Source organism: Antedon bifida, chromosome 2 (assembly GCF_963402885.1).
Source record: "Antedon bifida chromosome 2, ecAntBifi1.1, whole genome shotgun sequence".
Classification (NCBI taxonomy): Eukaryota; Metazoa; Echinodermata; class Crinoidea; order Comatulida; family Antedonidae; genus Antedon; species Antedon bifida.
In genome coordinates, this window is record NC_136227.1 from 34,249,885 (window position 1) to 34,274,967 (window position 25,083).

Below are 25,083 nucleotides of genomic sequence, written 5' to 3' on the forward strand. Positions count from 1 at the left end.
TCACGGTTGAATGATTTTGGATTCTTGCCCTTTGATTGGTTGACGCGAATCAACAGATTGTGTAAGAATTTTCACTTGAGAAGTCAGGTTGTCTCTAGAGGGTATTCAGTTGAATTGCATGCCTACAGTTCAGGTTGAGGTCACAGACAAACAGGCTACAGCACATTTTTAAATGCCATTTTTGAATTAGTAGATTAATATTTGTTGGCAAATAATACATTGTTGGAAAGGTACACATGTCTTCTTTCAAATGCTGTGTAGACAATTTATCTTTGCGATTAGAGGACATCTTTTTAATAATTAATCATAAATTAATCAAAAGAACAATGATTAATTTAAAATGTCGAGCGGCGTTTTTTGTAAGAAATATTTCTTGTTTAATATTAAAAGTAACGTCTAGCTCTAGAGGGCGTTTTAATGTCTCCTAAATACTCGAGCTAACAAAAACAAGCATGCAATGAATGGACTGGGCACAGGAGGAGGATGATCGGAGAGGGGAAGGAAAGCTGTTATTTTGTTGTTAACTAGGCCTAGTGCGAGAGCCTAGAAAGTCACTGTGAAAACATGGCCATAACTGCAGAAATACTGGCAAAAAAACTTAAAAATGAACTTGAAGCTGAACATGTGGTTAGTATTTGACAAATATATCATTTTGTAAAAATATATCATTTCTTATTTCATGGATTTGCGTGTTGTCTGAGTATGCCTTGCCAACTCTAGCTAGGCTAGGCCTAGTGTTTTGTATGTAGCTTGCGAGCGGTCATTAGTGTCGGTAATAATTCACTATACTGTACTAATCTAGGCTAGGCCTGGTAGAGTTTCATGATATAAAATGGTGATATCAAGTACATGCCTATTAACATGCTCCAGGCCCCAGAGTGATAAATATGTTTTTCTTTCCGAAACAAGTTGAAATAAAATAAAATATTATTATTGTGTTAAACTTTTTCATTCATTTAAATTTTTATATAAATTCCTATTAAAACCATAGAGTAAACAGTAAATAAAACTCTACCACCGGGCTATACCGTCACGATTTCTGATACATGAGAACCCCATTTATGAATAACAAAATATAATAATCTCATTGGTACAAAATGTTAATGCACTTGTCAATTGTATGACCAACTATATGACCCTCGGGATATAAGGCCCCCTTGACATTGTCATCTATTTCCTTTTGTAGAATGTTGAAGATTTATCGGATGGTTGTGGAGGCAAATTTAGCGCATTTATTGTTTCAAACAAATTCAAGGGGAAAGGACTTTTACAACAGCACAGGTAATAAATATTGAACTTGTAATATAATTTTTTTAAACAAATTGGCAAAATTATAAATGCATTTTTCACAATTCTGTGTACAGTTCAATTTGTCTATAATTCAACGAAAAATGGAGTGAATGCAGAACCTCACTTCTGGTTATTTTTTATTGGTGACCAAATAAACATTATTATTAAATACCCAGCAACCTGATACCATACACTAACATACACACTAATATATCTAACCTTGATCTACACTATCAAACTAGTTTGACCAAAAAAGTTTGATGTGCCTATATATGATATGACATAATCATGTCCATATATGGGCACATCACATTTTTTTGATAGTGTAGACACTAGACAGAGCTTAAAACTTACAGTCATTTTTAACAATTTTATTATTTCTGTTTCAGGATGGTAAACAGTTGTATCAAAGAAGAAATGGAATCTATTCATGCATTTACAATGAAAACACTCACACCAGAACAGTTTGCAAAACAAACAGCAAAGACAAATGACACAGCAGCAGATGATATGAAGTGTGTTGGTGGTGGTCATTAATAATCACTTGTTAAAGAGAACATTTTATTCATATTGTTCCTTTTTTCTAATATGGAGAGGGGTCGGCATGCTAAGTGTAAAATTAAGTGCTGAACTGAACCTAATGTGCTACAGTATCTTCTTTTACATTGCAATTTCCCTAATTTGTTTGTTTAAAGATGTATTGTCCCCAAAAATGAAAATTGAAGATTAATTAAATCAGACTTTTGTAGTTTTTAATGAAGTTGATCACTGCCGTAGAAAAAAACCCCAACAAATCTAAAATAACATAATAAATGGTTAAATTCAACCAAAAATCTATTGGCTGGCAGCCAATTTGACCCTTTTTTGCTTTAAATTACTTTTTTTTAAAGATAAATAAATGTTGTTGAGATCCAATTTTTGGTCAAAGTGGATAACTATTATGTGACATTAAAATGGCATATTCAACAACAAAAAATTATACAAATTATTTTTCAGGGAACAATACATCTTTTATGTAAAGCAAAATATTTTATAAAACAGAAAAGAAACTGTTCATTGCCTTGCATTGTTTGTATGATTGGAGGGAACTTGATTGTTTCTACTCCCAAATCTCAAATGACTTGTTAAAAGCATATTTACATAGTTTATCCATGATGTTGTTAATAATAATAACTTTATTCACAATCTCAGACCAAATTAAAAGTACTTCATTAATAAATAATTATATTTTTAATATTAAATAAGTACATACAAAAATGGTGAAGTTGAACATATCACTACCATATTTGGTCAAAATAGTTTGACAGTGTAGACAGAGCTTTAGACTCTAGGTTCCAGATGGCGATTTAGTTTAAAATTTAATAAAAATCATTTTTAGCACACATGGCAAAAAACAAAACTGAATGTTGCCACTCATAAAGGAATACAGAATTACCCAACAACATAAGAAAGATTTGCAAGATGTGTATGAAATAATTTTTAAAACTTGGGGGTTTAAGAGAAGGAAAATGAACATCATTATGGGATGTATGTGTATTAAAATTATACTTGCTGTACTCGCAATCTATTAAAATGTATATTTATATAAAACGGCATAAAAATAATTATTTTTTAATGTTCAACCACAGATGAGTATAATTCTAATCATGTAATGCACAGGTTTTCAACCGTTTTTTACAACACTGGGAAGTGGATCAGATTTACAAATAATATTGCAGGTCAGATATATAACGAACCACTGGAATTTTGTGAGTTTTAAGTCTGGTTGGCTCTAGAAACGCAACGCAGACGAGTTAACCAATAACATGCGACAGTTTGAATAATCCATCGCTTGTGATCGATTTGGTTAAATCACTGGCATCTCAAATGAGAACCAAGTATTAACAACATTTCCCGCTTTTTTTATCATTACTTTTTTTTTTTTTAGCAGTAGCTCTTTGCGGGACATATAAAATGCACTTGCTGGTCATATTTGACCCACAGGCGGCCTGTTGATGTAATGCAGCAATTAATTGGGGCTAACATGATTGCATCCAAGTCCACCATGTCCAATTTGTTTTAATCCCAGCAATTTGATTTTATACAATCGATGAATTTGTATTCCTTCATTGTGATTAGAAAGTTTGTGCCATATGACTTTGTTCATATACAATGAGGGACTCTTGCCTCCAGGCCACTCCTGCTTTGTGCTGGAACAAAGTAGGGCTATATCCATAATTATGTTAGGTCCATATTATGCGGATTAGATATTTGTTGCGCAATAATCGCCATATATTGATATGGCCAATATAAATTTATAATTTTACAGTCATTGTTTTTGTTAAATTTTATTTATCAATTTTTATATGCCTTTTGATTGGTTGGATGGGCCAATGAATGCAGTACATGATTAAGATATTATGACGTCACAACATCTTGCAGTTAACGAGGTTCCTAAACTTGGTTCTTCGAATTATGAATAATTCATTTTCACAGGAGAAGTTATATAAAATGTAACGTGTCTTTGTTTTACGATCGATCATTGAACTCATTCATAAGTGACATGACATTGATTGCGTCATCGATGTCAGATCATGGAGTTATAAAATTAGTGGTCAGATGATGGCAATTCGAATCGATGTTTCACGGTGCGAAATTGTAGTTTTTTTGTGCGGAAAAAAGACAATAAATAAATTCGATTTATTACACAAAATATTAATATTAAATCTTATTTGGTAGCTGTTTACTAGATAGATTTTAGTAATTATATTATATCGTTTTCGTTATAATGTTCCCTCTATTGGCAAAAAGTACGCGAAAGGAAAACGTGTTCCGACGATATACCTAATTTGCATAGTGATCATAACAAACGTCAGATATCAAAGGTTGGACTATTCTATTATTTCTATACAACCTACAATTACAAACAATAACATTTTTGTTAATGTAAAATGTATTTATATTGAATATAAAACTTTATAGTAATATTATTATAATATAAATATTACGTAAGTATATATTGTGGACTTAAATGAAAACATTTTATTTTTAATGTTAACGGCGATTCTGTAATACTTACCCAGTAACAAAATAAATAGTGCCCAATTATTGATCACGTGACTTAAACATATGCAGTCAAAACAACACACCAAGTGCGAAGGAACTGCGACGAATGACAGTATTTCGTTGAGAGCTTAGAAACATCTAAATTTTTTACTGCATATTCTGTTGATTGCAAACTAAGCTTGACAATAATGTAAGTATTTAATAAATGATTATCATATAATACGTTTTTGTGGATTATTTAATAATATAGTTGTTTTCACTCAGTATGTTGAATATATCTGTGTGTGGTTTACGTGTGTATGTGTGAATTGCGATGGTCGAAATGGTAGTTTCGCGCGCCATTGATTTTTGGTGCAAACATTTTTTTTGGCCTACATTACTCACTCAAGGTAGGTGGCAGTTCGTGACAATAAATTGCTATCCCAGGCCAGTACTTTCATCCTTCTAGATCTTTACTCCCACCCCTTCCCAAATTATGAAACATTTGCTACGTTCGAAGGATGCACTCCATCCAAAATAGACAGTCAATACAATTTTGTTAGTGTTACCCTACCCTTTTCTCTACTCTAGAAAAAGAACTCACGAGCATAGTTTAGTTACTAGTACAGGCCCCTGGAAAGTTGTTGCTAGCCCTATGCTGCATGCACTAATTAATACACTACATTCACATTGTATATTTAGGCATGTAGACTAGGCTACCACAAATTGATTTAGTTAGTGTGGAGTATTTCAACAACAATTGTTTGTTATAGTTACATAATTATGACCTTTGTTTACAGTGCCTGACCACACGGATACAATAAACAAGCGTACAATAAAACCACCTTATATTATTATAGAGTTATAATTACAAAATTGGATAATTCATTCAGACAAAAAATATCCGTAATCAATGATCTGACATTACAACTAAATTCCAGTGCTGACAACGTCGCCTATAGGCCCTGTCAACTGAATACCTCTCATTTTAATTAAAGTAATTTTGCTATAGGCAGTAATTAACAAAATGTTCAAAGGTTACCAATAATTAATGACATTATGATGTCCAATTTATATTATAAATAAAATATTAGTAACATCATGTAAAGATCACACTTATTTTGTACATCATTATTGTGTGTACCCTATCATCAATATTGGCATTGTAAAATATAATATAGGAAAGAAATGGCACACATTCCTACTAGGAAGTGATAGGATGGCCGCTTGAGCTCTCTCTAAACTAGTTTGAAAAAAAAAGTGTGATGTGCATAAATATGGTAGTGATATTCCCAAATATGGTAGTGATATTCCCAAATATGGTAGTGATATGACATCATCATGTACATATATGGGCACATCACATTTTTTTAGTAAAGTTTGATAGTGTAGCATTACGTACTTTGAAGTAAAATAAATTGTGAATTTGCATGTATGACAGGTTGGATGGGAATGAACTGTATTGATCACTTACCAACAATTCCACATCACAGCTGAATACAACAAGCAACACAGCTGTAAACAATGACATCATTTTACAGTAGATAGCGTTTGTTCTCATGTGTTTACTCTTGAGTACTGTAAATTTTATTCTCAAAAGCAATACAATTAAATGATTTTAATTGGTTATTTCCATCTGGTACATATTGATCAGGTAAACAGGGCATAATAATTGCATTTACTATTAGAACAATGGAATACTTTGGTTCTTAAGCTAAGTAGCTGAGTTTTATAATTCGATAAAGTGCTGTTGGAAAACTGGTGTAAGGAGGAAGTAGATAAGAGCCTCTTTATTTTCATAGCATTTTTTTCCGGAATTTTAATTAAGTATATTGACATTGTTCTTAATATAACTTGAAAACCATAACTGTTGCTATGCAATGCAAGATTGGAATGTCTTTGTTAGGGAGACCACACTAAGGGGAAAAGAAAACATTAGTAAAATAAAACTAGAGGGATTGAAACCATTTCTTCTTCCTGTCTGGATAAAATCTGATCACCCTTTGTTAGTTAAGTCGTCGTTAAAGTATTTAATAATATAGTCAATCTTTTCAATGCTGATTATTATATTTCTATTATACTGTATTTTTAAGGGAAATATTGGTGTTTTTATGTCATGCCATTCACAATAAAAACTTTGATTCTATTAATGTAATGAGTGAGTGAGTCTCTGTGGCCTAGCGGTTAAGAGAGTGGAACCGTAATACGTAGCCATAACATCGGCAAGGGTTCGAGGCTCACTCGCTCCATGGTTCTGGTGGTAGAACAAGTCTTCTCGGATAAGGACTATAAACCGTAGGTCCAGTGTACACATCTAGTTCATGTGCACTTTAAAGAACCTAGTACATCTTTCGAGACGATTAGAGGGTTGCCTTGGTGTACTAGTTAGTACACACACACACAGCCATTGATCATACAGTAACTGGGCCCTCTGGGAAACCAGTCTTTGACTGAAGAGGTTACCTAGTATAAATAAATAACAAATTAAAAAAATTGAAATGTCTGTATACTGTAGCTTGACGAAGAAGTGATACTTAATTAAATTAAATGACATCCACTACAAACAATTGGAGAAAACAATTAGTAATAATTGTTGTATGAATGCATTTATTATTAGCTGTTTAATTTCCTTTTTTAGTAAACAATGTGGTCATAACCAAAATATGCTCTTTGTCTGAGGATCAAATTCAGCTGAACTTTTTTAAGTTCATAACTTCACATAAAGCACAATCAGCTGTCTATGTTTAGTTGGTGGTTTTTATTTCCCTGCATTGTAGTGTGCTGATTGGTGCAATATTTTACCTGTGGGGTATTGCTGACCTTTCTTTGTTTAGACCTCATTTATAGTACACTTTTGTTACCTTTGTTTAACTCCAGTTTTCATTTCGTCCCATCTTCCAGTGGTGGTAAGTAGCGTTCTTAATTAAAACATTAGCATTTATTTATTTTCTCTATTTATAATACCTCTATTAAGTTATTAATTTAGTTGTTAAATTTATTTGATATTTACTATTTATATGTTTTCCACAAAAACAAAATTGAGGAGCTTTAGTCCAAGTTGCAAAATACTGCATTTCTTTTATCAAGCATGTGTTGTTCTGTCCTGAAACAGAATTTTTCATAATAAAATGTTGCGTTTCAACTTAATTTAAAGGTGGAAAGGAGTGATATTGTTTGTAAAGTTTTGCACGTATTAAACTTTCACAAATTTATCGAGTGATTGAAATTCGCGAAAATGTCATGCCGCGAATAACTTTCCGGAAGTACCTGCAATGCATTATGGGTACTGTTGTTAAAATCAAGGTATAAAAGGAGATGAGCTATTAAACCTATATTTAATTAACTACCTACAATGCATTGTGGGTACTGTTGTTAAAATCAAGGTATAAAAGGAGATGAGCTATTAAACCTATATTTAATTAACTACCTGCAATGCATTGTGGGTACTGTTGTGGAACAACAAAATAATTTGAATACAAAACCTTTATAAGCAATAAAAGAGATCAACAGTATGCTGATGACATAATACAATTAAAAATTGTAAAGACTCCTGTTTACAACATAACAGGAGGAAGTTATATACTTTTGGAATCCTTATCACATTACCCATGCATTATCACAACCAGGAAAGATGAGACCCTGAACGCCACCGGAAAACAATTTAAATATTGCATGAAAGTAGTATTATTTATTTACCCAGAATTTTCTAAAAATCCTTTGTTTCTGAAAGGTCACTAAAACATCCAGGACAGTACCCTGCAAATTTGCCATGTCAACTCTGGCCTATGAAACCTTGCTAAATCTGGACAGCTTGAAAGGAATGATTATTTACCGAGTTAACATGGACATCCTTGGAACTTTATCTTTTGTAAATGCAACCAAAGTATTGGTCCTGACATGTCTTCATGTTAAACCTCAAACATTTCTTTAGAAGACACAGTGATGGATCTAGTATTTTGAAGGGCAGTGCCTAAAAGTAGTGAAATGAAATACTGAACTTTGATGTCCTATCTTTTGCATTAACATTTGTGAAATTGAATCTGTCCATTTTAAAGCTATTTATGTTAAAATATTTCCTAATTGCCAGTTTGTTGCAATTTCTACAATGATCGATTTTTTCAAAGATTTGTTTTGGTTTAAAGGGTCTTTGTTATTGTTTTTATTGCATCAACTTGAAATGAATAAAAGTGCTTGTCTAGGACAAGAATTGAGTAAATATTGAGTCATTGTTTTGATGAGTGTCCTTGACCTTTTGTACCATAGTATATGACAGGGTTGTTTGTTGTCATTCTAGCAAATTTCCTCATCAGAATGATACAATGTACAGTGCACTTAATGGGTCTTATTTTTCCTGGGAAAAAAAATTTGCTTAATAACCATGAATAAATTACCTCCAATTTCTTGGAACAAAAACAGGACAAATTTTCAATAAATGGCGAAAATTATGGTTAAAAACATCCAATACGCCATTTTATCGGTTATGAATGCAACTTTTAGATGTAATGCAAATTAATGCTTATTTGATTCAGTCAAACTATTGCATGTTGAGCGCATTGTATTTTGGGTAGTTTTAAGGTTTTTTCATTAAAACCACCCAGTGAAACATGGTCGATCTATTTTGAAATATTTATTCAGTTTTATGCAGCAGAAACAACCCTTAAAAATATACCACTGAAAACATGATACAGTAATGTTATGAACTTTTTTATTTAATGTTATTTCAATTAAGCTTTTAAATATTTAGAATCATTGTTAAAAACATTTTCGTTTTTCTTGCAGTGAGCTTCAACTATAAAAGTTTCAACAGATTATAAACTAATTCATCAGAAAAAAAGTTGTAAAAAGACGAGGAAAAGAGAAGAAGAGTTGAACAAAAGAAACCCAACATCAAATGGTTAATGCACAGAAACTCTTCCCCCGGTGGAAGAAAAGGCGCAACAAACGAACCATTGTACAAAACTCAACGCTCACGTCGTCACAAAGACAATTATTGTTATAGTTTAAATATTGAATACCTTATTTAATGTAAATATCTGATATTATTATAAAGAAAGTTTATTAGCAGCACTGGTTTTCAGCAATTCTCTTTAGTGGTGGTCTTTGGCAGTTCATGTAGCTTTCAGCTGTGATCTCCACTTGTAGTTGGCTGTGATCTCCACTTGTAGTTGGCTGTGATCTCCACTTGAAGTGGTGATCTGAATTTAGCATCCTTTATTGGCTAAGATCTGCATTTTCGTGGACCTAAGCAGCTGTGATCTCTTCAGAAATTGTGTTTTTTGTGCTGCGGAACGAAGTCAAGATGGTAAAGACATTCCAAGCGTATCTACCTACCTGCCATCGTCGGTACGCCTGCATACACTGCAGAGCTCATCTAGCCAATCATGATGACCTCATATCTAAGGTAAAGTATAATATTATTCAAATTAACACTTATTTCTTTCAAATCAAATAAAATTTTAAAACGTTTTTTCTAACTTTAGAGTTATTTGTAAAGTTAAAATTCTTTCGATTTTATTTATTTATTTATTCATAGGAATCGCCTTTATATTGGTGGCACACATAAGCATAAGCCACAAATAAAGTTCTAAATACTATTAATACATACTGTATGGAGAGAGGTGCCACTTGGAGAATGTGAAAAAGAATGTTTTATCAGATTCCTTGGACAGCACCTCAATCACATTGACTGTTTCTGAGACTAGACTACTGTACCTTCACAACTCTGTTCTATTTTCCTGAGCCTGTTGACTTATATTGTTACAATCCTGTGTTATTATTTTTAACAAAAAATATCAAGATTTATATCCAGTTTAACACCCTCTGTCCATTAAAATTTTATTTAATTGCTTTTTTTGCATCAGGAAGATTTTCTTGTTTATCTTGCAAAAATACTATTTTTATGGATAGATAGATTTAAAATCAAATCTTTATTAGCAAGTTTTAAGATTTTATGGTATAAAAACGTAGTTACCATAAGCAATTAAGCCAAACGCACTTATATTAACTAAATTCAAGCCTGCTGCTAAAATGTTTGTTTCAGAATTTACATAATCAAATTCTTAGAATAGATTTTGTTTGTTTTGGACAATGCTTTGAATGCAAACAAATGTCTGTTTTTATTGAACAAAGGAAACTAAGCCTTTATAGTTAATACTGAGTCGATGGCCATAAAGAATATATTGTCAATGTCAATTGGCCCTTCCCTTTTCCACCGCGACTTAACACTTTGCAAATTAATAAACTTTATTATTAATAAATTCTTTAATCACAATAATAAAAAATGGTGTCAAAATTGTCATACTGTAATGTGCAGTACTGTTAATATTGTTGTTAATCATACTGTTATCATAAACAGCTAAATGCTTTGGAACTGCAATTTATGTATTAAAATGCTTACACATCCTTTGCCGGTATTTCTCCTCTTATTTTCGGTCAACTGTCCAAAAGACCAGCGATGATAGACTAACACACCAAGCTTCTGATCAAGAGTCAATTGCTTGCATAAAAGCTTTCAACATTCAGAACTGTATTTGGTCAATTTAACCTACTGTAGTGTAATGTGCCGGGAATTCTAGATCTAAAGCTCTATCTACATTATCAAACTACTTTGACAAAAAAAAGTGTGATGTGCCCAAATATGGTAGTGATATGCTTAAATATGGTAGTGATATGATATCGTCATGTCCATATATGGGCACATTACATTTTTTTGTCACATAAAGTTTGATAGTGTAGACAGAGCTTTACATTATCTGTAACTTCTGTCCATACCCTACCATTCTTAAGATTCTATGTTTTAGATACAGTAGATGGTAGGATTATAAAAAGTCTTTTTAAACTTCTTTAGCACATTATTCAAATCCTATATTAATACAGTAATGTAGTAACTAGTGGTATATTGTATGTAAGATTAGATAATCAACAGGATGTTGACATTGTACTGTATAAATAAAATTAGCTTTCACTGGAGAATCACATTTGTTACTAGTACTACTACAGTTGAGGAAACAAATTATGCATACAAACCATAATAATTGTCATCTCAAATGGACATGCTGATGCGATTAAAATTTTACAACGACCATGATAACAAATTTATTTGTGCGACAAGAAGATGTTTTGATTAACTTTGACGTAAATTATACAGAATACTCCATAGATTTGAGAATGCTTGAGGAAAAGAGGATGTTCTTATGTGGGACTCGAACCCATGACATTCAGATCACCAACCTGATGTTGATAATTGTAGACCACATAGCTTGCACTCAAGAGCTAGTGTTGGATAATTTTATTACAGTTTTGCTTCAAAATAACTACTACAAATTTAATTATCTTTATTTCTTTTTTTTATTTTAGTCATTTCAAGGAAGCCAGGGAAGAGCTTATCTATTTAATTCTGTGTGAGTATAATTACATTAAGCTCTGTCTACACTATCAAACCAGCGTGATGCACTCAAATATGGTAGTGATGTGTCCAAATATGGTAGTGATATTACATCATCATGTCCATATATGGGCACATCACATTTTTTGTCGCATAAAGTTTGATAGTGTAGACATAGCTTTAGATAGTAGTAGTTGACATAATTTCATTTTTTTTTTCACTTTTACTTGTATGCTGGTAAAATTATAATAATAATATATAGTTGTCTTTGCAAATCGAAAGCTCATATAGTGTTTCACACTTTCTAACCTTGTTACCCTAACTAAACCATGTCACATGGTCATACTGATTCCTACTTGCAAGCCAGGATATGAGACTGTTAACCATTCTGACTTCACTCTGCACAGCTACATCCGATCTACAATATGTGGTGACAATTTTTGCAGGAGCCTCTTTGGGGAGTCTTAACATGACATGCACTGTCTCTGTAAATTGAAAAAAGGGGGGATGTAGTGACATGCATTGTCTCTGTAAATTGAAAGAAAAGTGATATTAAACACATTTCTAATTGAATGAACATTTATAACAAAAATTAAATCAATGGCAAATTAGTCATGATAATAAATTACATGCATGCATTGTGAACAGGTTGAACTTCCAAGGGTAAAATACAAATTATTTATTTATTCAAATTGATATAAAAACAATGAGAATGCAGGCCCGTAGCCAGGGGGGTTTTTTGGGGTTCGGGCGAACCCCCCCTTTTGCGCGAACCCCCCTTTTACCAGCGAACCCCCCTTGAAAAACAAAGGCCCCACTTTCAAAATCGTGCAATTAATTATCAATTATAGCAGATTTTTTGGTCATTTTACTTCTATTGACTATGTTTAAATCGATCGAATATACAGAGTGTCCGATGTCAAATTCACTGCTGAGCGTGAGATCGAGAGATTGTTGAGAGATGATGGTTATAAATATGACAGAAAAATGGACTGACCAATCGCGTGCTTCGGCCGGGCTTTTCGGAACGCACAAGATCACGTTCAGTTCAGTTCAATCTTTTTGGGGATTTTTATTTTTTTCCTGGAAATATTTTTCATTAAACCAAAGAATTTCACTGTGTAAACTTGAATAAAAATGGTGCTGAGTTAAATTGGTACGTGTACGTAGGCCTACCGTATATTTCTGTGTATAAGACGCACTTTTGACACGCAAATTTAACCTCTAAATTTTACCCTAATTAATTTAATTACCAACCTACTAATAGTATACTTAAATTAATTAAAAATAGTGTACTACTCTGCAATGTAGGCCTAGCTAGTTACTCACTCCTGTCTAACCACATTGTGGTAACAAGTTTATTGAATTTTTAGTTAAGGTAAGCATTAGATATTCTACCCAGGCCTAGTAGTACTCTCTGAACTCGCAGGTGTGTATTCTAGCAGCATGCAGCATCACAGCGCAACACATTTATGGAAGAGTCCATTAATTACGGTGGTGTCACATTTTAATTACACAATAACTATGTCCCTTGATCACAGTGGTTTATTTTATTACATCTCTATGTCAACAATCACATAATTTTATAATCATGTAGGCAATAGTTCGTATGTCAAGCGATATCTAAAAGAGTGTGTTGTTATTGTGTTAAGTAGCTTCCCCTAATCTCATAATGTATATGGCCAACAGTGCTGGCCACCAGGCAAGGAGCACATGGTTAGTGCTCTCCTCTCCTCATATTGCTGTAATGCATGCATGGAAATAGGAAAGATTTTCATATAGGCCTACCCAACATGATATTCCTGGTTCATTATCAGCCCAAAAAACTGAACATCATTTGGATTGATTTTATAATGGTCATACACACAATAAGAAGGTATATATTTAAATAATATGAAATTAAAGTTACTTAAATAGACATAGGCTAGCCCTACCCACACAGTGCATCGTAACTGAAAAAATATGGGGATCTCCCTTTTCATTGAACGTTCAGTTGAAGTAGAGACTGATTACGATGTAATAATAAAGGAAATCAAACAAAATTATATCATTTGATTCTAATAAATATGTCTCAAATATCGTTTTTTTATTATTAAAATACCATTGTTTTGATTGTAAAATGTTTAAATTTCGGCCTAGAAATAAGCGCGTCTTATGCATCGACTACATAAAAAATACTAATATTTCAGTCTCCGTTATGGGTGCGTCTTATACACGGGTGCGACTTGTACACCGAAATATACGGTACTATTTGTTTTTTATGTTTATAGGATAAGAAATTATTTAAGGGCCTAGTATAATATACTTTTTTGCAACAATAAAGCTGTATTTCATGATCAGTACTACTAGAGTACTAACTTCCATAATACTGTACTATATAATTTCTCTGCATAACTCAGATTTTAGTAGGTAAAAAATGTCTCTGTAAGCTGATTAAAACAACCGAAATTGCTCTGAGAGCCAAAGCTTCCTGGGGCCTTCGGCCCCTGGACCCCGACCAAAAATACTTGGTGTCAAGAAAACCCCCCTCTGATGCATTCTGGCTACGGGCCTGCAATGTACTTTATTTTTGACCTGACGCTGACCGATCATTTAAGATTATCGTTAATTAACGTGAATGTTTGTATTTCATGTGACCTGTTCCAAAGTATGTCATGAATTAATTACTGAGCAGATTCTTGTTTGCTTTGCATTATAATAATTCTTGGACTTAAGAACCTATAATAGTGATAATGTATTCATTATATAATGCATACAGTATTCTAAACCGCCTGGTGATTATATATGGAAATGGATTAATTAATTAAAGATGAGGAAATTTATGAGAATGAGAAAAAGCCGTCCCAATCATATGTTTAAATGGCGCTTTCACATTTTTTCCCCGGCTATTCTGATCAAACACGTATGGAAAAATGCTTCCACAGCCAGTAATCAGCGCACTATACTCCACACACTCTCATATATTCTAAGTATAAAAAGATAAATTACATTTAAAATTAATCATCATGCTCAATACGCTTTTTTTAAACGGCATTGTTTATAATAGCTATACAGTAAAGCTACAGCCATCAGTTTAAATTATTTAGCAAAAAAAAAAAGATTATTATTATTATTTAACACAAACTACATCCATTACCATACAGAGTATAACATAAAATATAATCATACATTTAAAAATTACATTTAAAAAGACACGCATTAATAAATTTCAAATGCAAATAAAACAAAGAATTATAAATAACATGTTAATGTAATGTAGTGGCCTTACACGTCCCAGTCTAATAATATAATCTTACTATTCATAATGTCCTACAGGAAATTATAATTAGAAATGTTACAGATATGACATTTAGGGTGAAAATATTTGTACAAAAAAAAAATGTTTTCAACGATGTGGTTTCTATTCAGCTGTAAAGCAACCAAATTTTATTTCCTTATTTTGATTGGTTTTTGTCAATTATGTATGCTGTTTTTCGATGATTAAATTGTATAATTTTACTGTATTTGTACATATGATTACAGTAGTATGATACTTTGTATTGGTATTTTAAATAGGTGAAATTAATGGGGGAGGGATACTGTAGGTGGGGAAAAGGTAAAATAGAGATGGAAGATAGAACTAGTTAAGGGTGGGGTTTTGGAAATGGTGAAAGTTAGCAGGATATATAGTCTTCTTTCCAAAAAAAAATGTTTTGTTTCTCCCTGCGTGCTTTTATCATCACATCATCATCAGTTACGCCTCTCATCTTGCGACATGGTGCTTTCCACTATTTCATGTTGTTTTCCCATGTCGTAGGCAGGATAGTTTTTGTGTTTCTACTGACATAATACCACCATATTATTTCTCTCCATCTCAATACTAAATAGTGACTAAAAATTAATTGTAAACATTAAATAAATTCACATTTTATCCTAATTATTAGTTAAAGTTCACAATTATTATCAATTTTTTGTATTCCTACAATTTGCTAACTTCTTGCCGTTGCATCAATAATTTAGCAACTTGCATATAAACACAAGCTTACCAGCCTAGCCAACCTCAATGGGCGTTGAGCAATATTGACATGTACATGTACATGTACTGGTTGATTTAACATACACACGCATGTCTGCTAATATAGACACTAATTGGATGTCATGCTAGGAGGCAAGGCGATGGTATTGACACAGACAAAAGAGGAAGACAACCTGTTAATGTATTCGAGGTCTACCGTCAGTACAAGAACACATTTTATAAGAGCATTAATATTGACATTAATACTGAATTGAAATGTTTTTAAAACATTTTTAGAAGCAATCATCTTGAGATATAATGTGATGTACAAAAATGTTTTTAAATATTTTGAGATTGTTCAGTGAATTTTATAGCATACATATTCCATCATTCATTACACCATTGCTAGCGCATAATGTAAAAATAACCTGTACTACTAATTAAACATTTATTCACACTGAGGGTATAACATTCAGACTCTAAACATGTGTTCACACTAAGGTATCTCTCTCAATGAACATGTATTCACACTGAGAAAATGTTTTTAATTATTTTGAGATTGTTTAGTGAATTTTATAGCATACATATTCCATCATTCATTACACTATTACAAGCGCATAATGTAAAAATAATCTATACTACTCATTAAGCATGTATTCACACTGAGGGTATCACACTCAACATGTGTTCACACTGAGGTATCTCTCTCAATGAACATGTTGTTCACACTGAGAAAACATGTGAGTGGCACCTTGATTGCAAACTTGTCCTAATTATCACAGTGAAAACAATTATTTTCCATAATTTAGACTAATTTTAGATTTAAATAGAAGTATCTATTATACATTTTGTATTTAATTGGTTAAAAACCCTTATGGTCTTAATAAGCACTGGATATTTCATCAACTGTTGATTGCGTTTCCTAGCAACCATGGACATTGCTCTTTGAGAGGCTTAAGGCTTTTAGTTAATTTCTTCTTGGTGGAAATGTTTAATTATGTGTTCGAAAATTGCCTTTATTGTCATTTTAAAATTATTCTATTATTAATATTAGCAGACAGACATTTTTGCCTTTTGTGCCTAAAGCCCTGTCTACACTATCAAACTAGTTTGACAAAAAAAAATGTGATGTGCCCAAATATGGTAGTGATATGACATCATCATGTCCATATGGGCACACACCTTTTTTCACATAAAATTGAATAGTGTAGAGAAGGCTTTGCACATTCTAGACCAAAAAAAAAGTGTCCTGAACAAGCATCTTCTATACTTTTCAAGGCAAAGTTTTCCCTTAAAGCTCAGGTACAGGCATGAATTTTAAATATAATATTTGGTTAATTGTACATAAATCAAATATTGGTAACAGAAATCAAGACGAAAAAACATGAATTTCCCTTAATATGGCCAAATACAAAATTTGGCAAAATTCTTCCATAAAAACCAGGAAGACTTTTTTTCAGTAGTTAGGTAGTTAACCTAATGTAATAACATGTCTGGTGACTCCCTAGAAGGTGAAAAAAAGATGGTGGATATACGGTGGATAATTTTTGCTATAGCATGAAAATAAAAAGCTGAAGTTGAATAAAAATACCAGAAATGTAATATTCAAGTTATATTACCTATATTTAGTTATCTGAAAACATTTTTTACCACCGTTTATTTTTCATAGCTTTTTAAAATGCCTCTCTATTTACAAAATTTGTGTACAAAAGAATAGAGATTTTACTGTGTAATTTGAACTATCCCCCCCCCCACTGATCAGAAAGTGCTTATTTTCAACAAGCTCGTGTAACACAAATAAAATCCCAAAAATTATGAAGCATAGGGGAAACTATAGATCGATAATTATTGGAATGTATGATCAATAGAAATTTTTTGCCCGCACCTGGCCTTTAATAGGGGTGTCCCCTGTATAGGGGTGTCTTGTTAATAGGGGTGTCCCATGTATAGGGTTGTCCCCTCAATAGGGGTGTCCCATGTATAGAGTTGTCCCCTTAATAGGGGTGTCCCATGTATAGAGTTGTCCCCTTAATAGGGGTGTCTCCTAAAGGAGGTGCTCTACTGTATTACTACACTGCTATTTTTAACGGTATCTACCAGGACTTCCTGTCCACCGGAGAAAGCGTTTTTTTTTAATCTTTTGTACTAACCTATCCTTTTTTTCATAGTGTTAATGTAGGGTGTGGTCCGGCTGAGGAACGTGTCTTACTAACAGGGTTACACGCTGTATCTGATATATTCTGTGAATGCTGTAAAACTACATTAGGTTGGAAATATGTAAGTAACAATTTATGCCAGATATAAAAAATGGAGGATAGGATAAGGAATGGAGGTACGCGCATTATGTTATAGACCTGTTTACATTTTTCCCCAATTCCTGGTAACTCGTGATATCATCTGAGATACAAAACCTTATTATGATACTATTCATCCCACATATGTTTTCACTCTGCATGATTGATTATTTTCTTTACTAATTTCACATATGGTAATGATTTTATGAGATAAAAAGACCAATAATCGCTTTGTTTCTGTGTCACTGACATCTGAACAGAATGTAATTGTGTTATGATTTCATTTACATAACATTGATCCTGTATTTATTCACAAGATGTACAGCAAATTGTACTCAAATTCATTGTGAAATTATAATAATACTTTTTGAACTGATGCTTTAGCAAACAACTAGTTGTTGTCTTATTTTGTGCATACCATAGTCAGGCATTTTGTCTTTTGAAAATGGTAGATGTGCTACAAATTAAACTCCTCAATACATTTTGGAGAGGGGGAAGGGGTTGTGAGGTGGTGGTGCTGTAGTGGTATGCTGTTTGTACCTTGAAATTCAATTTATGGTGTGTAGAAGTTTGCCAAATTTATTTGCGCTGAAATTACTGTAGCGGCACCTTAGAGACATTTAAGGAGTGCAAGTGATCACATTCCCACACCTCAAACGACTGCAGCCACCTGCTTACAGTAGTGCATCATTGCTTGCTGTACCATGTTACTACCAGGAACAGTGCTTTATAGTACACACATACAATGCATAACAATAACAATGAGATCAGCTGATAGCCATCAGTTAACTTACGATACATATGACAATGCTACCTATAATGTATTAATGAATATTCATAAAAAATGGTTATTATAAAAATGTACACTTCCTGGATTAAAATAGGTCTATTGTAAACAAATTCTATATACTTAAACTGCATGCACTGTACTGTCCTGTAAAGTATGGTCTACAGGTTTTTTGACAAACTTATATAACATGATGATAAAAATGAGGCAAATTAAATTCAAATTATTTTTCCATTCAGTTGCTATGCCTCCAGTTGATGAACTGTGTTGTTATTGCTTAATGCACCCTAATTAATAAATGTGTTGATATTATATTATTGAGGAGAGGTATTGTAATATTCTTAATGAGTAGTATACAAAGACAATGAGATTAACGTACTGTGACATCAGTGGCAAATACAATGACGTTGACAATGATGTAATAAATAGTTTTCAACAAATCCTAAACAATGGCTATGATGAAGTTCCATAACGTTACAGGAATTTCTGATTATTTATGAATTTGTTGGCATAATAAATTATACTGATTCATGTTCATACTCATTTTAAAGTAATTAAAGAGTTTGTTATCGATCCATAATTAAAAATGGCTTCACGACCTTCTAGTGTTGTCACGATACATTGTTTCAGGAGTAAGCCCACCACCAATTGTTTTCATTAAAAAGCATCCTCATTTTTTCCTAGAACCTACTCCCTTTAAAAAAAATTGATGTTGAACCGGATTTGAACCCAGATTTTTGGTAACCAAACACCATGTTTAAAATCTTCTTTTTCTTTTTTTTCCAGGAACATGCTTTTGAGAACAGCCAGAAATATAAAGAAGGCAAATATATTATAGAACTAGCCCACATGATAAAAGATAACGGCTGGGAATGTGATTAATTCACTGTTGCTGCCAGAACAAATAAAACAATAGATGTCCGTGATATTTTGTACAAAGCTTTGTATTGTTAAGATCATGCTTGGTGCCACATTAGTTTTGTAATTAAGACAACAATGTAATTTGGAATCATGTTGAAGATAATTTTCTGTTAAATATGTTTTTTGGTACAGAATACAGTAAACTAAGTGAAACCAGGAATGAGGATAAGAAACCAAATGGACATTGTCACCAATGTTCATTGTCACCAAATGAACATTGTCACTAAATTAACATTGTCACTAAATGGAAATTGTCACTAAATGAACATTGTCACTAAATGGAAATTGTCACTAAATGGAAATTGTCCTTTCATTGTCACCAAATGAACATTGCCCTGTTCATTGTCACCAAATGAACATTGTCACTAAACAGTCATTGTCACCAAATGAACATTGTCACCAAATGTTCAATGTCATTGAATGTTCATTGTCACCAAATGAACATTTTCACCAAATGAACATTGTCATTAAATGTTCATTATCACTAAATGGAAATTGTCACCAAATGAACATTGTCATTAAATGTTCATTATCACTAAATGAACATTGTCACCAAATGAACATTGTCACCAAATGAACATTGTCACCAAAAGTTAATTACTAGATTTGAAAGATATGGTAAAGCAAAAAATTAATAACATACAGTTATATGTGAATAGAATTAAGAGGATTAAAATAATAATTTATTTATAGATTTTATTTATTGTATAAATAATCTAGATTATATTTTCATTATGAAAGTTTTTTTTTTATTTAAGAGAACAGCTACTTTAAACTTGTCCAAAGTGCTATGATATACTATGGTATAATTTAATGTAAACATACTACGTGTACCCATTACCCTTACAAATATCATCACGAGGTCTAAAATTTTCAATTTTCCTCACTCAAATATTAAGTTAAACGCACAAGGCCTACTAGCATTTCAACTCTATTTTTTCATTTACTTATTGCCATAATAACTCAAAAACAAATTATAATTAACCTTTTCAGCTCATTCGATCTTTAAAATAAGAATTGAAATTGTTTTAAACAATAACAATAGCGTTACCATGTTTATAGTGCAACGGCACCAAAATGACGTCATCCGGTCATATGAAGCGATAACAAAAGAACCGGAAAGGATTTATTAATAATGATAATTATAACGATTAGGTTTGTTTACTGTTTCAGTAAGCAATTTCAAAAGAATTTATAGATATCTAGGTGGAGTTGAACTATTGCAGTTAAACCAATAGTTAGTATAAGTCAAGGTAACTAATCATTTAAATAATTTCTTTGATGTTCCACCAATTATGATATAACAATAAATTATTTTTGTACTAATCAATTCAAATTGTGATGTCCAACAACGTAGGATTGTTGACAATCGTCACCAGAACCTAGAAACCATTAAAACCGTGTCAAGGGATCGAGCAAGGAAGCGCGTCCGAACTTCCTCACATGGGCACGATGAACGATCCTTATCTAACTTGTTCCTAGTTCGCAAATCAAAGTCTCTCTAAATACAATAAATAACACAACTGATCTAAAGACAACATTAAAGATGTATTGTCCCCCTGAAGAAATAATTCCTAAAACAATTTTTTTTAAATATTTCATTTTAATGTAACATAATAGTTATCCACTTTGACCAAAAATTGGATCGAAAAAAAATGTATTTACCTGAAAAATTAAAAATTTATAGCAAAAAATTGTCAAATTGGCTGCCAGCCAATGGATTTTTGGTTGAATTTAACCATTTACTTTGTCATTTTATAAGTGAAAACATTATTTGTTTTCGTTTTTTTTTCTACTGAAGTGATTAATTTATTAAAACTACAAAATAACATATTAAAAGACTGATTCAATTAATCTTCATTTTTCATGTTTTTTGGGGGACAATACATCTTTAAGTTAAGAATTCCAATGCTTCTATTTTAATTTGTATACCAAATTGTAAACTATAATGGTATCTGCTCAAACTTCATTCTAGTTTTGTCTGAATGAAAATGGTTTAAATATCAAACAACATTTAAACAAACTCTGAATAGATCAAAGGCTGTTAAGAATATATAAAATAATTTTAGCTCTGTCTACACAATTAAACTAGTTTTAATGTGCCCAAATATTGTAGTGATATGACATCATCATGTCCATATATAGGCACATCACATTTTTTGGTCACATAAAGTTTTGATAGTGTGGACATAGCTTTATTGTACAGTACTTGCAAAGGGAAATTAAACGCTATAGACAATAAGTATAAGTTTGTTTGCCAATAATAAGAATAGCTACTAGATATTGTTGTTAAGTGTAAAAACATTTTTATTGCATTTACTGCATTAAATTCTTTGTCCATAAGACAAGAGATTTCTTGGAAATGATCTTGTGTATAAAGCTGGTATTTTACTAGGAAGTTATTAATGGGTTTATTGACAGTATCAAGATTTCCTCATGACGCTATGAAACTGTTTGCGGCACTTTGTTAAATTTGTTTTGGATAAAGAACAAAATTTGATGTTTATTGAGCTTAGATATTGTAATGTTCCTTAAAAATTTAATTTCTGAATTACTACTGCATGTACTGCAGTAACTACATTCTGTTTACTCTTTAAGCGTGGTAACCATTTGGATGCAATCAAGAATGTAAGCATAGCGCAAGTAATTTAACCAATCCGACGCGATAGATCATCATCAATCTCGTTGTGATTGGTCAAATTATTTGCGTTGCGATTACGTCCTTGCGTTGCATCAAAGTGGCAACCTTTTTGTGGATAATTATACACACTATTGTCTTATAACATCTGAATATTGCAGTTATAAAAATGCTGTTACTGCAGTAACTGCAGTAGAATAAGTTTGACATGATCCCTTATTTAGATTATCACTTGTTAACACATTCTAATCCGGTTAACCATGTTTATAACTAAGTTATCATTTGATAACTTGGTTAAGGCATTGATTACTATAATCATGTTAGTTACAATCTTTAAAAATCAATAATATCTATAATTGTCCCAGAAATGAGATTTAATTTAAATGTCTTATAACAAAGTACATGCATACTGTTTAAATGAGCGTTATGTATGGTTGGGGGGGGGGGGGGGGGTTGGGATTTGTCATTTTGTCCACATAACTGAATGCCAATAGGTGTTCACATTGATAGTGACGGTGTTGCCTTGTACCAGAATTCATCAGGTTTTTTTTTTATTAAATAGATATAAGACAATTTTATTTACACGTCTTATGAGTGTTTCCCATTTGTTACAAGAGTTGAACAAGAAACATGAAGTGCCTACAAGTTGTTGGAAAAGTTTTACGGCAAATAAAATCGTGTCCACACTTAGCGGATTTGCCTGAATATTTACAGATTATGTGAAAAAGAAATTATGAAATTTATATGACTAAAGGAAAACTGAACTGTGTATACTAAATAATTCACAGATGAATGTAAAGTTTATTACAGTATAGTGAAAAAGAAAGTGTGCTGTGTATGAAACTGAAAAAAAACGCTGGACGTTTTAAGAAAATTTAAAAAATGATTAATGAAAAGAAAAGAAGAAAGTGTTATGATTGAGGCCTTAATACTCAGCAATATTTTTACGGACTGAGCAAGAATTTACGCGATTGTTGGTGGAAGTTGTTTGTGAACTTTGCAGACAGGATAAGAAGCAGTAATCAACTTAAACAAGTTGATTGAAAGACTTTTAGAAATAGTGCAATGAAAGGAGAAAGAAAAAACAAAAGAATATTATTGAAAGAAAAATTGAAGAACAAGATTTTATATAGCGTGTTTAAGATATTGTATTTAATGTTATTTTATATTATTTTCACATTCTTTTAGTAAGTACTATTTAATGTTATTTAGTAAGTACTATTTAATGTTATTTAGTAAGTACTATTTAATGTTATTTAGTAAGTACTATTTAATGTGCCGTTAGTTTACTTTAAATTATTTATCAAGGTGTTTCATTGTTGTACAATCAATTTTTTTGAAATGCTAGTTTAATATTTTTCAAATGTACTTTGATAAACAAATCTATTAATAAAAGCAGAATACAATGCAAATAAAGCATTGAAACCTATCACAATATTATTATATAATAAAATGAATATTATATAATATAGGTTTATTACTGTGTATGACCGAGTACTAATCCCAAGGGCCTTGGTATGAGATTTGGAGAAATTTAAGCAGTCGGATTGTAATCGGATTGCCATAGAATTGGAATTTAATTCTTGTGTCCGAATTAGCCTAAATTAGGGGGTGGGATTATACCCAAACACATGGGATTATACTCGGTCATATACAGTTTTTTTTTTTTGCTAAAGTGCTATCTACACTATCAAACTAGTGTGATGTGCCCAAATATGGTAGTGATATGACATCATCATGTCTATATATGGGCATAACATTTTTTTGTTTCATAAAGTTTGATAGTGTAGACAGAGCTTTAGAGTTATATGGGACCATTATCATATTAGGAGTCTACTGTACGCAGATGAAGAGTTTATACATGTGAACTTTGCCCTTTGACATCATCAAGGTCACTAAAATTATTAAAAAGGTTGTGAAATTTATTTTCTTTTAAAACTTTGGAGGAATTTGTGCCTAGCATCAAATAATTCATCGATATTATTTGTAGGAAAAATTAATGCAATATATTTTTGGGGTAAAACAGAAACAAAATTTTACTGCGACTGATTCAAATGAATACATTGAAACAAAATGGCCGGCCAGGAGCTTTTTAGACATATTTGGATACTGGATTTGCTGTCTGGTGTAAAAAATCTTTTCAAAGTGTACTAGTTAAATCAACAGAACCCCTTTTTAGGGGACAACGTTAGGGGTTGATGGTAGTATTTCAATATACATGCCCATTGTTTGTTTAAGGAGGAGTTACACTGTAATTCTGATGTAACTAAACATAAATAATGTTATTGAACAATAATTTTCATTTCCAGCCTTGATTATATTTTCTTGTTTAACTTTTGTAAATTAATTTTCTGAATGTCCCTCCACAATTTTTGTAGTAAGTTTTTAAAGGAAAAACAAATGTTAAAAAGTGTAGCAGCATTCATTAAATATTGCATGGCGAAAAAAAACTAGTAAAATAAGGTTTTCAGTATAAAACCATGTGTTACCAAAATTATTAGAAGAATTATTTTTAAGATGGGATGGTAGTTAATATCAGCTTTGCAAAAACAAGCAATGCCATGTTTATACTTTGACAGTTTCTGGCACAAAGTGTGAAAAAAGATAATAAAATGCAGGAATTACATGTGGTGCTTTTGATAGTGTTTTTCTAATGGATGTGAATAATGCGTAATACATGATTCGAAAAATGGGCAAATTTGGTCATTTTTCGACAAATCCCTGAAAGTTTTTTGAAAAAACGCCAAATGT

At 31.9% G+C, this 25,083-nt stretch overlaps 4 protein-coding genes across 5 annotated transcripts in view; 3 read left to right on the forward strand and 1 right to left on the reverse strand.

Moving 5' to 3' along the window:
* LOC144834846 (transmembrane emp24 domain-containing protein 6-like) overlaps positions 1-25,083 on the reverse strand; it is a 59,318-nt gene that overhangs the window by 25,377 nt on the left and 8,858 nt on the right. The window lies entirely within an intron of this gene.
* Positions 1-25,083, forward strand: part of LOC144834825 (kelch-like protein 17) — a 107,295-nt gene that overhangs the window by 948 nt on the left and 81,264 nt on the right. The gene's annotated exons all lie outside the window — the stretch shown is intronic.
* On the forward strand, positions 450-2,853 carry LOC144834855 (bolA-like protein 2). Its single transcript, XM_078689820.1, has 3 exons — positions 450-627; positions 1,187-1,281; positions 1,680-2,853. Exons 1-3 carry the CDS (start codon positions 565-567, stop codon positions 1,825-1,827), a joined length of 306 nt encoding a protein of 101 aa, XP_078545946.1. The 5' UTR covers positions 450-564; the 3' UTR covers positions 1,828-2,853.
* On the forward strand, positions 3,889-24,958 carry LOC144834854 (protein yippee-like 2). Of its 2 annotated transcripts, XR_013611013.1 has the most exons (6): positions 3,889-4,525; positions 9,094-9,715; positions 11,671-11,714; positions 17,861-17,969; positions 19,560-23,547; positions 23,618-24,958. XR_013611013.1 is itself a non-coding variant. In XM_078689819.1 (5 exons), the coding sequence occupies exons 2-5, from the start codon at positions 9,614-9,616 to the stop codon at positions 19,653-19,655; spliced, it is 351 nt and encodes a 116-aa protein (XP_078545945.1). In that variant the 5' UTR covers positions 3,889-4,525; positions 9,094-9,613; the 3' UTR covers positions 19,656-24,958. The 2 variants fall into 2 exon arrangements, 1 of the variants encoding a protein (XP_078545945.1); XM_078689819.1 differs by having other exon boundaries at positions 19,560-24,958.